The following is a 15,874-nucleotide window of genomic DNA, read 5'->3' as shown; positions in this document are numbered from 1 at the left end:
ATTCATTCACAACTCCTGGGCAACTCAAAGAATTTACTCAAGCTTTTGTGTGGTGCCAGCCCAAGCCTCCTTATCAGGCTGTGAGGGTCCAATCTCCCCTGAATGCAGCAGGCTTGGTCTCCCACCAAGAAGCTGCCACACAGAGAGTCGCTTGATTGCACAGGATGTGGGGAAAACTGGCACTCAGCTGTTGGGAGGAATTATTGGCAGATGAGACGGCGTCAGCTCTGTAAGCATATAGTTTAAAAAAAAAAAAAACTGGAAAGCACAGCATTGCATCTTTTTTCTTATGTGATTTTATATCATGTCGCTGTGTTTGCAGCTTTAGTCCACTGCATTCTCCTCTTAGCAGACATGAAAAAGGTGAAGTGCTGCATCAAGGAGGTAAGAAAAGAAGAAATACTCCACATGGCCAGGTTTTCCCCAAGGTCCAGACACATTTTTGGCACGGAGCAATGATGGTCACCTTGAGTTGTCATCATTATGGCGGTAGAGCAATCAGCAGCTAATGTGAAAGGAATGACGACACCCCTTCCCCCCCCGATCCTCGTACTCTGACGTCTTCTGGGATTGTCTGTGATTGCAGACAGTTTTCACAGTAAGTCAGAGTGCAGATTGAAAGAAATACGTGTATTAATTATAGGGGTTACAAAGCACAACAGGGCAAAGCTTGAAAGCTGCAGTGATATAATTATGTGTCTTCCAATTACCAAAAAACATTCAAATGATACCTACAATATTTGGGGAAATACTCTGAAGACTGTTGACTTGAGACAGTTTGAACTTTTAGCAGCTGTGCAACCCATTTAATCTGCCATGAGACAATGTTTGAAATGTAAACAGAGATTATCATTGCAACAGTCAAATAAAGTGTTGATAGTGTGAAAGTCTGAGGCTGCTTTAATAATGAACTCGGTCTACTTAATAGGCTATGAAGCGAGAGAGCGATTCAAAGAACACCAACCAGTTCCTCATCTGAACAGATTCCAAAAGAAGAAAAAAACATAAATGAGGGTTTTGGAGTGGCCTACTCAAAGGCCACACTTAACGACATTGAGTTAAATTTAATTCTGGAATGAAGAGTGGCCTGCAGTGACTTGAAAGTCTGATTGTAATAAGTTATTGCCTGGTTGCTGTTGCCATCAAGGGGTTCACAACCAGCTATTAAGCTTGTAGGAAGCATAGAGTTCATTAGGGCAGCCTTTTCCCCTTAATCAGTAAAATTGTGATTTACAGCCCTGCATAAACTGACTATGAAATCATCTATGCTTAAAAAAATGCCTCTTTTTGGAAAAAGCCCCATTCAAGATTGCCTTCATTGTCACACCTTTGAAACCTATATGTTATTTATTGTCATGTGAAACCCCAGAGTGACTTAAGAGAGTCAGAAATCTTAGGTGCTGAACACAGAGTCCATTATGTGGTGTGTATCTCCACTTCCGCTTTATATTAATAAAATAGAAGGGAAAAATGCACATTGTGGGTACTTAAGATGCAGTTTAATAGCATTAAAAGAATACAGGAGTTTCTGCCAGGTCCACTGCAGCCCTGGTCACCGGCCTTTTATTTCTTCAAGGGCCTGAAAAAAGAATACAGACACATTCAGATTTCTTGCTTTTAAGTACACTGCACATCTGCATAAGCTTCTATAAATAGTGCTGGTTAATAATGAGAAGATGGCAGGAAACTGTAGCTGATAAACAGTACTCAAGGAATACGTTTCTTACTTCTTTTTCATAGAAGAGCAGGAAGGCGTTTCGCTCCCGCCACAAGCAGACCTCTTCTTCTGTTGTCTGGCTGACGTGCGCATCATCGTAAGTCAGCCAAGAGTCGTCTGTAATGTCCATATTCTGCCTCCTGTGAATGCCGTCGCAGATGTAATGGCCTGAAAGAAAAGGGCAAACTTTTCAGCCTTGGGAGAAAAAAAAACCCTGCAAATGTGGCAGAAGAACAGAGCCTCAGATCTACACTTACCGCTGTCAGCTTTGGACCCTATGTGGCTGACGACGCTCACCAAAAAATAATAAGTCGCTGTCTACAAAACATCAAAGTGCTTAAATACGCTTCAAGGACATGCGCCGGTTCATAATTTCTGCCGCCTGTTCCTTAATGTGCTTCCGCGTTTCGAATTTCCTTACATTTTTTGTGGCTGTGAACTCTTCTCTCACCACAAGTTCTCTCGACAGAGCGACGGGCTTTTTTATCTTCTTCACTGCATTTGACCTGGTGAATTTAAAGCGCTTCAGGTGCAGGATCAGCACGCTGAGAGGAAGAAGAAATAGATTAGAGATGATTAGATCTCAAACTGAAATGGAAAAGAAAAAAAAGGAAGAAAGAAATGCTCCTCCTGGAACAACTGGTTGGCACTGATTACGGCGTGGTTGTGTGTAACCTACTTTGGAAGAGTGAGGAATGAGCTCTGCACTGATGAGTCCTTCACTCCACAATGGCACATGTGTTCTAAATGGCCCTCCTATGGAAGAAAATAGGAATTGACTTAAATCGCTCATAAAATAGCCAACATTTTGACATGCAAAATGCAATATGTGCACGTGCCCTGAGGTACTCCTGTAGACACTGGTTCACTGATCCGCGTGGGACCAGATCCAGGCTGAGGCTGACGAAGTCCTCCACCGTGTGGGACTGATCACCGCATCTGAAACGGACAATGGACTTAAAAAAACAATCGTAGTTATTTTACATCCTCGAGACTTTACAAGTCAGCAGTGCAACTGGAGCGCATGCATCCGTACCCCATGCAGGTTCTGGTGCTCATCATCTGCAGTGCAATGTGCTCAGCGACAGGGCATTTGTAGGTCAAGCCCAAGTCCGACGCTCTCGCGTGCATGTCGTGCGACAGGGACCTCATTATGTCCAGAACACAGATGAGGAACTCGGAGGCGTCCTACTCCGGAAACCCAAAGAAATGGTTCAAACCGTGTCTTCTGAAGCAAAGCTTTAAAAGACTGACACTCTGCCGGCCATTATGGATCAGTGTTACACTAACTTTCTGTCCATCATCATCAAAGCTTGAATTAAACTCGGCGACGGTCTTTTTAAAGAAGGACAGAACCGCTTTTTTCTCCTCTTTTATGTCGGAGAAGCAGGAGACTTCAGTGTCTAGAATTGCTCTGGTGAGAATAGATGTAAAGAGTATTTTTTTTTAAATTGATTTAAAATAAATACACCATCCATCACCCCACTGAACAGCTTATTGTCACACTAATTAACAACCAGTTTCAATCCAACTTATACCAGTGTCTAAGTATTCATCCCCCTTGAAATTCTTCATAGTTCTGTTGTATTATAAAGCAACCTTCTATGAGTTTTAGTGCAAAGCATTGAATAATTGTAAAGCAGAAGGGAAATCAAACATGGTTTTTACATTTTTCTCAAATAAAAATTTTAAAAAGTATGTCATGCAGTTATATTGGAGCACCATGGATTAGTACTTTGTGGAACAATTTTAGTGTAAATAGAGCTGCAATTTTGGGGGAGGTATTTTTCCATCAGCTTGACACATCTCAAGTCTTATATCTTTGTTAACAGAGTAAAGAGGGTGCAAACAATGTATATATTTCCCTCAAATTCCCAATTATGTACTTGTGTTGGCTTAGCACACACAAAAAAACATACAATACACTGAACGTGGTATTTGTAGCGTGGCAAATTGTCAGAAATTTTAAGGGGTATGAATATTATTGGAAGTGTATAAAACTGCACAGTTCTTGACATTTTAGACATTTGTAATCTGTTGGTGTCTGTGATTTTCTGGACCTGAAGAGCTGGGATTTGGGGTGAGAACTCCACACGGGTAGCTGGTTGTGGAGCTCTTGAACGAAGCATCTCAGGGTGAGAAGGCTTTGTAGGATAGAGTTGATGTAGCAAGTCAGTCCCAGGTTGGGTAACCTTAAAACGCAAAACAAGACATAGAAGCAGAGTAAGGCCACGGATTTCATTTTCAGCATGTAGAATGGCAGATTTAGAGGAGAGGCTTTTATAAACTTTCATCATATTTTTTGATGCTTGCACTTATGCCTACCCAAGGCAGTCTAAATCCTCATTTGGTCCAGTTTCTCTGATCCCTAAATATAGATTCAGGTTGTTGTAGCTATTGGAGTCAGGGATAAAAATGTTGAACTCAGGTGAGACTTGTGGCTGAATTTCATTAACCTCAGTAACTGAGACATCTGTGACGGATCCAGGGGAAGGCCCAGGACATATGACTTCTACGCTCTCAGTTGAAGAGACTCTCTTTATTGATGGAGAAATACAGTAAAACAGTTAGATGCACTAAAAACCGAACAAACTGTAATGTTTTCTGTGTTAGTCACTCGATCATCAATAAGTGCAATTAACATTTGGCTTTGCTAAGTATATACTCTAATATAAAACAAACGTTCCTCAATAAAACCAGGTGGCACATTCACCTTTGTGTCATTCTCAGTTTCTCTTGCTACTCTAGAAGGATGTTTCTTTCTCCTAAGCTCCCTATTTGGTACTTCCCTGACTTTGTCTCTTCAGATTAAAAAAAAAAAAGATATCAAATTAAACATTAGAATATTAGAATGATAAAACATAGACTGTGATTCTTGAGAATAGGGACAAAATGGGTTTTCATTTTCCCATATTTTTTAAAAATTATTTCTCAACCTTATGTATGCAAATATGACAAATAATGTTGAGGAAATGTAAAGATGCTAAGGTCCAGGCTCCCAGTTGCAATTTTTTTTTTAAATTACATTTTTAATCGACCTGGCCCAGAACTTTGTCATCACCATCTGACAAAAATAAATACAAAATGATTTTTAAAATACCCCATTAGTGATATTTTTATGACGGAGTTGACACAGAACTGAAGGTGGGGACAAACTGAGTAAAATGAAAAACTTGATCATTGTGAAGTAATGCAATTTATGTAAAATACATTAAAATGAATTAATTGCACAATTAAGTAAGATTTGACAACAATTTCACTGAAAGAATCACAAAAACTCTGATGGAGTTGACATCTGACAGAGTTGACGAAATGCCAAACTACCTCAATTTATATGATGTTATTCTGAAGGAGGCCATATTGTAGCTCATCAGGTCCATGAAATCTTTACATTATACCAAAATTAAACTTTTATTTCACAAAATTTCATCAAAGTTTTGTAAATTGTCAGTTATGGAGTTGACTCATCATGGTTGTGACAAACAACTTAGGAATAAAACAGAAGAAAAAACTAAAGAATAACTTAAGCTAACCAGAGCTAACTAGCCCTCCTAGCAAAGGAAGAGAAAAGACTACGTCATGGGGTCCTCAGAAGTTCTGGTGCCCCCCAATAATGCCTGATTTTTTTTTTTTTTTTTTTACATTCTTTTCATTTCTGACGGTGTTGACAAAAACTAGGGACAAATTTCAATGGGAGTTGGGAAATATCTAAAAATTATTTTTAATTAAATTTATCGATACTTTTATAATTATTTATATGACTACTTATACTTAATTGTCATAATATATAATTTTGGTATTTCTTTAATTGTTTTAAACTATTATAATGTGTTGAGTTCTGCTCCTGGACAAGGGATTTTGCAGGCATCATCCACCAACTACAATGTTTAAAATAAAACAATATTCAGCAAACACAAGAAAAATATACAGTGTTGTGCTCACATGACCCAGGTTAGTTGAGTCAGATATTTTAAAAAAATATGTTTTGTGTATATTTTACACAAAATATACACAATTTGGTGTTTTTGGTGCTTTATCCATAGGACCTGTTTTGTCCCTATTCTCAAGAATCACTGGACTTCATATGTATATGTATATATATATATATATATATATATATATATATATATATATATATATATATATATATATATATATATATATATATATATATATATATATATATATATATAGGCTATGTAAATATATTGCAAATGAAGTATTTTTGTTAAACTAGACATCACTGGTGTCTTGGTATTGCAGTGTGGATCGCTCTTTCTGTGGAATTTGCAGGAGAACTATCCAGATCCTTGTCTTCACTACTTTCCAGTTCCTCAGTGGATTTTGTTCTGATGAAGAAAATATACAAAAAACTGAGTATGTCCAGAAACCAAGATACAAAGTTATCAATTCACTCTGAGGATGATAGAAAAATAACTCAACATCAGCTGAGCATTTTTTTTTGTCAAGTTTCCTTTTAAATTAATTGAATCTGGAGAAAATAACTTAAACAGATTCATACGTTTTTTCGGTGAAGCGTGATTGGACCGAATCTGGAGTCTCATAATCATTATAAGTAGATAGAGTACTGTCAGAAGAAGGATATACCCAGACCCCGACACTAACTTCTGCATCCTGTGACTTTGTGCTGGAGCTAGTGACAAAAGGAAACATGAGTCAGCATACACTGCAATAGCACCAATAGAATTACAAATGATTAAAATTAAAACTTGACTGAAATTGTATTTTACCTCTTTTCTGTCACTGAGGCTGACGAAATTGAAAACTCGACAACATCTTGATCGAAATGGGTCTTATTTTTCTTTTTCTTCAGAACACATGAACTTCGTCAGACAGTGGTGAGTCTCATAACTTACAACCATTTCTGTGTGATGTATGTGCTCTGGCAAACATACCTTCTTATAAGGAACACAGAGCCACCAGGAGGTTTTGGGAAATGGTGCATTTGTCTGCAAGCTGATATTAGCAATAAAAGGTTAAATAGGTGAATGTATTTGGTCTCCTAAGAACAATGGACAGTGAATTTCACATTTTAATTATAAAATTGAACAAGTCAAGATGGTCATAAAATGCTAAAAGTATTTTTTTTTATTTGCAGGAAAATGAAATAACATGAAAAATCATCAGAGAATAAGTTAGGATTGTCATAATACATTAAGTACTACCTGTTCTGCAGAGAAGAGATTTTATCATCTCCACATGCATCCGTTTGACGTTTTTTCTGTTTAAAAGTTGCGAAAACAGGTTTGTAACTAGGATAATCTTATCTTGTCACAAAAAAAAGTTGCAACAAGTACAAATGAATTCAGATCAAATCAAGTGTAAATCAGGGATTTAAGTCAAATCAGCAGATAATCAACACCTGGAATCAGGTCTATACCTTCCGTCGTTTAAAGGGGATGCAAAACATCTTCGCACTCTGTGCTGCTGAGCAACATAGCTAGTAGCTCCTGGTCGATTCAAGCAAGTACTTCTCCATTATGCAACGTCGAAAGAGAGTTTGCAGATATTTGTTTAGACATTCACCGACTGCAGAAAATTCATCCGAGTGACATCATGTGGAATCTCTCCAGGCTGTAACGACCTGCCAACGCGGTTCAAAAATAAACACATATTGTCAACAGTTTCTCCTCATTTAGTCATACAGTGGTCTTGCTTGATTTTGTAATCAATATTTTATTCATTAATGGGCATAAACCGGACAAACATAGATCTGGTATAATTCTGGGCTTCATTCGAATGACCAACAGTGCTGAATTTGTGTTATTCCATGCTTGGGTGGTTTGGATTTATAAGCACTTCATTTAGGTGAAAATTCTAGTATTTGACAGTAATTGCCTAAATAGATTACCAAGGGATAATTTCAGCTATTGCAGATTTTTTTCCAGAAAGGGCCAAAGTATGCTTTTCAATACATGCTAAAAACATCCGACTCTTATTGAGGGGGATGTAGCAGGATTAGTGAGTCAGTCTGAATCAGTTCGGGAATTTCAATAAAATCAATCTTGAAGCTGCTTCACTTACCAGGGTCAGTAACCATGGTAACGTATGCAGTTTTTTTTAAACTGCTGGGTCTAAAAAACACAATTTTAGGTCATTTTTCTAATTCAGAGCTGGGCCAAATCTATATGTATTCATCCGTTGGTGGTATTGACACAACAGGACAGAGCCAGCATGCTGAGCTAGGCTCATTGTTTCTGCACGAAAAGTTGAAGGCAAAAAAAAAAAAAAAAGAGGACTGAAAAGAAAGACCTTGCTCAAGATTTGTAAATGTGAAATTGTTTCAGTGGATTACAAAGCACTTAATGAATTTTGGCCTAAATGTATTTCAGAGGTACTGGCCAGGTATAAAAAATGTACATCACTGAGATCATCAGATACCTGTTCACTCAGTGTTTCCTGGACCATAATTAAACCTGGACCATAAGGAAGGTGCTCTTTATACCTTCCTTCCTGAAACCAACTCCGTGAAAACCTACTTGGTAGAAAATGTTGGTCTGTTGAAATCTGAACTGCAAATCTTTCTGTTTACCACAAGTAAACGGAAAGATTCCCTCCATCTGTTTCTGTTATGTACCATTTAGCATATGTTTGTATTTCCACATAATGTTACTTTTATATGGCACTTAATTTTTTATTTTCTAAAATCAAAATTTCCAAAGTATTATGTGTTTCTAATGCGTCTTATTGCCTGTTTTTTTTGAAAGCATCATGAATTACCCTGAACAAAGCTTAAGACATAAACTAAAATGAAGATTAATACAATAAATTAAAATTAAAAGAAATGGAGAACAGACATTAATGCAGTAAAGTAGTGGGTTCAGTTCAAAGTAAAGCAAATACATTTTTAATATCTTCTGGGAGGAGAACAGTAGAGCTTCAAATCACAACAAGCAAGCAATTTAAAACTGCAAAACCAAAATAAGCAAAACACACTGTATTAATATGAATACTTAATTAATGTTAAATATTGACTCCTTTAGATCTGTTGCAATGAAGCAGCTATGCAAACCTTTCTGTACTGCCATGTTCCTATTAATTTCTCTGAAAAATGCTGACGGGCTTCTCCTTCACTTGGATCTTCTCTCTCTGAAACATACGTTAATGTTTTTGTTTTTCTACCTTTACATTCATAAAACGTCTGTCTTTTTTTTTTATCTTTGAACAGAAGAGTTGCTTGTGGTCTCTGAAAGCCTAGGTGTAGTCATTGATTTGTTTTGCATTTTCAAAAAAAAATCACAGTATGCAGCAGAAATTGACTACTCTGACTTGTGTAGGGATGATTGTGGGGAGGAGGGGATGGCAGGTATGTTTTTTGCTCCTGCGTTTCTTTAAAATAATGAAAACGTGATCTTAGCGTGGTGTTATGCATATTTCATATGGTTTTGGTGCCAGAGTGACTCCTGCACGGTAATCCATCACAACCTTTACTCCAGCCGGCATTGAGAAAGTGAAGTGCTGCATGAAGGATGTGAAAAAGAGGAAAAGTTCCATCCTGGCCAGGTTTTCTCCCAGACACACACGCTTTCCTGAGACAGAAAAATTAGAGAGGCGGTGCTGGTGTCAGTACACAATCTTCTAAAATTAATAGAAAACCCAAATCACTCTACGGAACATTTATGCCCTTCTCAGTTTCCAGCAATATAAATTATAAAACATACAAACTTAGTGCATGATGAAAAGTACAATCATCGAATGATCTTTGAGGATGCTTGAGCAGCAATTAAGTATCTGAATAATGGGTTGGGCAAACATGTCTTTACAACTTTGCAGTTGTGCTGTAATTTTTCCATTTGTAGGTGATGGGCGGATAGTTTGCTATGAATTGTTGAGAGTTTAGGATAAAACCTAACCCTGCTTTAAACCTCTTCACAGCTTTAACCTGTATTCACTGTCTTCACCTTTTTTGCATATATTTTTAATAATGGTTATCCCAGTAAAAGGGGCTGAATGAAAATGCACACCACTTTTGACATTTCTACATTTAAATATGACTACACAAAATATATATATTTATTTACAATAATATGCCATATTTGTCAATCTGTCATATAGGAATTCCAATAAGAAACATTGAGGTTTGTGCTTGTAAAAAAAGATAATGCATGTTATAGGGTATAAAATGCCCTATAACATGCATTATAGGGTATGAAACACAATATGTGGCTGTTTAGACTTCTTACCAGCAGAGAAAGGGATGAAAGCTGTTTTTTTTGCAAACTTGCCCTCCTGGTTCAGGAAGTGTCCCGGGTTAAAGGTGAAAGGTGTTTCCCATTCTTTCCTATCAAACAGCACTGAAGCTAGATTCGGGATTATCAGCACTTCCTGTTGAATATGAAATGAAAGTATTTACACCATAAGGGTTGTAACATAAAATTTCACTACAGCCTTTTGGGAAGTTACCTTTGGGATGGTGTAACCTCCTAGCTGGACTTCTTTGTTGGTAGAGTGTGGCAAGGCGAGAGGGGCTATGTTGCCCATCCTGAGGATCTCGTGGATTACGGCATCTGTGTAGGGAAGGTTGGTACGATCCTCCATAGACGGCTGTCTGGACTGTCCGATTACTCTGTCTATCTCTGCTTGGACCTTCTCTGTGCAAATAAAATTCACATTCAGGTTGTTGGATGTAACTTTCAGAAACTCAGCAACATAGAAACTCAGGGACTTAGGGTGTTTGTGCGTTACTAATGGATCATTATTTGGATGAGTTTTTGCACCTTGGATTTCAGGGTATTTAGCCATGTAGAGAAATGCCCATCGCAGGGTGGTGGATGTGGTTTCCGATCCAGCCACAAACAGATCCAGGACACACATGATCAAATTTTCTTCATCAAATGTGTTGTCATTCTGCGGTTTATTCTGTGGACATATGTGGGGAAAAAAACAACAAGAGTACAGCAACATCCACCCAGATCAAACTTGTATCTTTAATTTTAGGAATGTACAAGTGAGCTGTTTGAAATCTGGAACATGATTAAATTGCAGGTTGCAGTCTGGCAATGCTCAAAGTTATGGTGACACGTTTAAAAGTAGATCTGTGCTCCTGCACTAGGACTGATTGCTACAACAAATGTATTTATCAGTCACCGTTTCAATCTCCTGCAGGTAGCAGTCGATGTAATCTTTGCTGTTTGAAGGATCCCAGTTCTTCTTGTGCTGGTTCAGCTCTTCTCCTATGAACTTCTTCACGTCGTCCCAGATCTGCTTGACGGTCTGATGTGGACCTGGCAACAATCTCATCAGCAGAGTAAAGGAATTGTAGAGCTGAACAGAAGAATAGATTGAAAGGACAGACTGAGCTAATTAATATCAGGACTAATAGGAAGTGGTAGACGTTATAGCTGACTTTTGCTGACCATCATTAAAATGTTACAACACTATTTTCTCTTTCTCGTGTTCATCCCTGCAGCTGTAGGCACACTTACAGCATGTGCAATTGCATATACGTATTAGTAACATATTACCACTCGTATGATTACTACTACTAACTAGAATGTGTTACATGTACTCAGTCTTGGTAGGTAACATTTGCATTTCATCAGCAGCTTTAAAACGAAGTACCTGTGCCCAAATGGAAGCTTCAATCTGGAGTGCCTTGTCAAACAGCAGCATCAGTTTCATGAACTTCTCATCCCCGTACTCAAAGCGGTGACCAAAGACCAGCTGGCAGATGATGTTGGAGACGGCATTGTTGATGACGAGGTGTGGATTCACAGGCTTTCCTTCAGAATTTAGCAAAAAAATGTCAAGTAAATTGAGCAGCTGACCCTTGTGAAACTGTCTCCGAACGCTAAATGGGTTACCTTTATACCCTCGGATCTCTTCTGCGCAATGTGTGAATTCATCCAGGATGACAGGCTCAAGAGACTTCTTCCCGAACCCAAAGTATTTGAGGGTTGAAAGTGCAAAGCGTCTCTGCTGTTTCCAAATGTTTCCATTGCTGAATATAACACCTGATGACAAAGAAAAAGGTAATATTACTACTACTATTACTAATAATAGTGATAATCATCATCATCATCATCATCATCATCATTATTATTATTATTATTATTATTATTATTATTATTATTATTATTATTTGTGAACCTTTGATGAATGCTTTGTATTTATTTGATCCAATTTTACAACACATAATATACACATGTTTTTGGTGAGTATTAAGAATTGCAATTGTGCTCATTCATGCCTAATTTTAAGGATCCTTATCCTACCTAATCCGCCTCCTATTTCGTCCTGCAAAGCAAGTTCGGGGCGGTCCACCATGCTGTCTCCATTTACAACCAAACCTTCCTTCAAAGCATCAAATCCATTTAACACCACTGCCCAGTTCTGACCAAATCTTAGACTGTATACATCTCCATAAGTCCTTGCCAGCTGGGTAAGAGGGAAACAAACAAATAATACTTGTTAAACTAGCACTGTTTGGTTACAGTCTAAGATTATTCCATACCTCAATCAGCTTCTCATGGGGCTTGCTTTGGTCCCATGTAAATATGTTTCCCACAATTGGTAGAGCTCTGGGTCCTGGAGGGAAGCCAAGTGGTCGGCGGTTTTTAACATAATCCGCAGTGATGATGAAAACCACTGCAAACAGCAGCAGACTCTTTAAATCCCAATCAACAAAGAAACCAAATATGGAAAAAAACAAATTCATTCTGCCAACGTGGACGGTCAGTAAGATTTTAACTTGTTTCCAAGTAAAAAAGATTATATTGTGTGAAGAAGAAAACTTTCTGCTCTGTACTGTCCGTAAAGGTACAGATCATTATGTGTTGACTCTGTGGAAATAAATGACTCATTACATCGGACTCTGATCTCTATGTGCTTTATGTAGAAAGTAAAGGTGTCACACTGTAGTAATTGATTAACTTTAATGTATGTATTGACTTAGAATAAAATTTCATTTTTTATTGTCGATCAAAAATGTAGAGTTCATAGAGAGAGTGGATTCAGATTTTTGCTGTGAAGTCAAATCTCCAGCTTCAAAGTTCCCTTGTCTAAGAAGGTTTAGTCATCATTTCTCTAGTGAGTTGTTTTTAGGTCTAAGCATGTCATGATGAAAAGGCAGAAGAACCAGGAACCCAGCTTGTGTGCAATTCAGCAGAGGTGTCTTGCAAGATGCTCAGAGATTGACAAGAAGCATTCAAAGTTTTGTAAGCGTTATAAATGCAATGAATTATGAATAAACAAACCACATTCTCTATGATTTTTCTTAATATTTACTAGATTATTATAAAAACAATACTTAGTTTAAACACTTCATAGTTTTACTTCCCTTCAAAACAATTTCACTCATAATTTCACTCCATTGTCACTCATAATATTTGCTACTGTAGTACCACTTTATAACGCACGATGGCAGCAGTAAGCTTGTTCTTGACCATGTATGCTTGCTTTTTTTTTTTTCTTTTTTTTTGCCGAAGAATAATTTTAAAAGTTGACTGTAAATAATGTGTATGTCCCTGTGAATCTATTTAGTTTATTGCTGACTGATTTCACTAAATAATAATAATAATTAAGTAAACAACCAAGAAGCACTGAAAGTTTGTTTTGAAAATACCGGAACCGGAAACGTAGTGTTTGTTTTCAACAACCGCCGGCTAGTTGATTTGACCTGAGGTGTCCTTTGACAGGCAATCAAGAATACAACATTCAAATATGGTTTTCGGGCAGAAGACAGTCGTGAAGGGAGAACCCGAGGATGTTAGTAATAATTTCTTATTAAGAACATCGCTGATGACTTTTTGTACAAATGTAGCTATCCACAGCCAAGATAGCTAGCTTCAATGCTAACATCAACGTTAGCCAATGCTAACGCTGATATTAGTGCCCTTTACTTAATATTAAGTTCGGGCTCATTGATGCGAAAACATTCTAGGCCAATACGAGTATAAACTGGACGTCTCTGAAAAATGTATTTATTATAGAGAAAGGTTTGCAGATCTGGACAAAAATGTTAGGTGATGAATGGAAGTGAATGATGCCATTGATTTGATTCTGTCTGTTTCAGGAGGAAGAGGAGGAGATGGTGGTGAGTCAGCAGCATTTATCTTTGAGTTGTTTTTATCTAAGTGCCACTTAGGATTTTCAGACCTTTTTAAAATGTATTTATTTACCATGCGCGAAGGCATAAACAAACACATAGAGATAGGATTATCTGCTTTATTGTTTATATTTTTGCTGCCTTCGTACAGAGAGACCTCCATATATTCCACCAGAAATAGCCTTGTCACTGGCATTTATTACGTTTAATTACATGGTTTTTCTGATAGCCATAACTGAAATATTTTTATATATAAATAAACTAATTGCGTCGCAAATTAACTACGCCTCATTTATTTATTTATCATAGATAGATTTTTTTTTTCGAAACCAATGATAACAGACAGCTTTATAGTTACGATACTGAAAAAGGCGCGCGGCCGGGATCGCGCTCTAATAGCATCGTCGGTGCGGATCGCGCTCTCCTCCTTTCACTCGAGCTTGACGATTTGGAAGATGTTCTTGCAGAACAGGCTCATAGTAGATACCGGCATTTACATGATTTTCGGATAATACTGCTGCACCAAGGTTATCTTGGTAAAAACCAGCCCCTTGTTCCACGCTGTTTGCTTCCTACAGGGGGTCTGGACACCTAGCTATTGAGGCGTGGTCTCGGTTGAAGCTTTAAACTTTTCACAGTCCCTAATCTTTGTCCGTGATATATTATATTCAATGCGCCAGTTCGATGCTTTGAGGCTTAATCACTAATAATTGATTATAGCTAGCATTGCATAGCTTGTTTTAACACCAAGCCAATAGTGGATTACCTAATTAGAATTTAATTGCAGTACAAAAAAAAGCATATAATTTCTATCAATTAAAATTCCAATTGATTTGATCCCGACTTCCTTGTTGCATCAAGGAAAGAAGTAAATGCTAACATCTGTACAATTATGAAATGCTCCAGATTTATATACACTGTTGTTACAGGACCCTCTTGAAACCTTGCGTCAGAAGTGTGAGGAGACAAAGCACTGCGTTCACACCCGGGAACGTTTGGAGCTGTGCGAGACCAGAGTTGGCTCTCGGTCCCAGACACAGGAGGATTGTACTGAGGAATTGTTTGACTTCCTCCATGCTCGGGACCATTGCGTAAGTACATTGACCAGCAAGATGATTAAATAAAATGAATACATTGGCTTAATCCTTAAGTTGGAATTTTAGTATGACTAATGTCAGTCTGTGGCTTTCACCAAAACAAAGCGATTCAAGTTTTGCCTTCCTTCTTCCAAGAGAAAGTAAATGAAGCAATGGTTAAAGGTTAAAATAGATTGAGGTAATTAGAGGAGATGAAAGTGTAGAGGCTGAATCATTCTGCCAGAACAAGACCCTTCTGCCTTACAGACATTCTTGTAATGGATGATTTATTTCCTTCAAATCGTTTAAGAAAGTTATGTGTTCCTTGCAATGAGTATAGCTTTATTGTTCAGACTAAATTTTCTGCCTCCTCTCTCTATAGGTGTCTCACAAACTGTTCCATTCTGTCAAATGAAGTCCGTCTTGGCTGGACCACTCACTGACAACATTCTTCAAAAATTGTATTACCAGGACGACGGGGTTTCAAACTCGTCCATGTATTGCTGCATGTTGTAATGTTAAAATGTATGTTATCTTAAGTATATGAAAAAAAATGTTCAACAGTTTATTGTGGTTCAATATGTCAATAAAGTGACTTAGAAACACAAATTCTACATGTGTACTTTTTTGCCAATGTTATGCATGTTAACATAATTTGTGTGTATGACCTTATGTATATGTCATCTCAAAATTTCTTGATTATGCAACCAACAATAGGGATTATTAGCAGGTTGCTCTTGACTTTTGAGAAAAGGTCAATGTGATTAGCGATTTCTATACAATAATGAACTCATCAAAAGTTTTCCGTAAAAGGTTTTAAATGTTTTCACCTGATGTAATACAAGCAGTATTATGTTCCTTAAGGGCTTTAGTGTTTGTCTAATATAAAACAACAGAATTATTATTGATCATAGGATGCCAAACGAAAGACCAAACGTTAAAAATATACTAGTCATACAAAAGGAAAACATTCAAAACACAAAAGACTTGGAAATAAAAAAAAACCCCACAACT

At 37.4% G+C, this 15,874-nt stretch overlaps 3 protein-coding genes across 3 annotated transcripts; 1 reads left to right on the top strand and 2 right to left on the bottom strand.

Moving 5' to 3' along the window:
* Nucleotides 1-1,477: 1,477 nt before the first annotated feature.
* LOC106904840 (ubiquitin carboxyl-terminal hydrolase 12-like) lies at nucleotides 1,478-7,293 on the bottom strand. The gene is made up of 17 exons (XM_088004949.1): nucleotides 7,119-7,293; nucleotides 6,904-6,959; nucleotides 6,634-6,694; nucleotides 6,469-6,539; nucleotides 6,240-6,371; nucleotides 5,962-6,066; nucleotides 4,431-4,518; nucleotides 4,043-4,254; nucleotides 3,778-3,909; nucleotides 3,008-3,131; nucleotides 2,754-2,905; nucleotides 2,557-2,656; nucleotides 2,397-2,473; nucleotides 2,139-2,262; nucleotides 1,975-2,035; nucleotides 1,728-1,885; nucleotides 1,478-1,579 (listed from the first exon to the last, which is right to left on the bottom strand). Exons 1-17 carry the CDS (start codon nucleotides 7,146-7,148, stop codon nucleotides 1,553-1,555), a joined length of 1,710 nt encoding a protein of 569 aa, XP_087861075.1. The 5' UTR covers nucleotides 7,149-7,293; the 3' UTR covers nucleotides 1,478-1,552.
* A 1,269-nt stretch (nucleotides 7,294-8,562) lies between these two features.
* On the bottom strand, nucleotides 8,563-12,500 carry LOC106904842 (cytochrome P450 2J6-like). The gene is made up of 9 exons (XM_014969331.2): nucleotides 12,192-12,500; nucleotides 11,953-12,115; nucleotides 11,542-11,691; nucleotides 11,300-11,460; nucleotides 10,826-11,002; nucleotides 10,456-10,597; nucleotides 10,142-10,329; nucleotides 9,922-10,063; nucleotides 8,563-9,267 (listed from the first exon to the last, which is right to left on the bottom strand). The coding sequence occupies exons 1-9, from the start codon at nucleotides 12,393-12,395 to the stop codon at nucleotides 9,092-9,094; spliced, it is 1,503 nt and encodes a 500-aa protein (XP_014824817.1). The 5' UTR covers nucleotides 12,396-12,500; the 3' UTR covers nucleotides 8,563-9,091.
* Nucleotides 12,501-13,295: 795 nt separating this feature from the next.
* Nucleotides 13,296-15,469, top strand: uqcrh (ubiquinol-cytochrome c reductase hinge protein). The gene is made up of 4 exons (XM_014969332.2): nucleotides 13,296-13,444; nucleotides 13,752-13,772; nucleotides 14,714-14,875; nucleotides 15,243-15,469. The coding sequence occupies exons 1-4, from the start codon at nucleotides 13,400-13,402 to the stop codon at nucleotides 15,273-15,275; spliced, it is 261 nt and encodes an 86-aa protein (XP_014824818.1). The 5' UTR covers nucleotides 13,296-13,399; the 3' UTR covers nucleotides 15,276-15,469.
* The last annotated feature ends 405 nt before the right edge of the window (nucleotides 15,470-15,874 follow it).

The sequence above is a fragment of the Poecilia mexicana genome, unplaced genomic scaffold (assembly GCF_051168715.1).
Source record: "Poecilia mexicana isolate PSO_F unplaced genomic scaffold, ASM5116871v1 scaffold_4, whole genome shotgun sequence".
NCBI lineage: Eukaryota > Metazoa > Chordata > Actinopteri > Cyprinodontiformes > Poeciliidae > Poecilia > Poecilia mexicana.
Note: the sequence above shows the minus strand (reverse complement) of the source record. Positions and strands in the feature narration are given on the sequence as shown.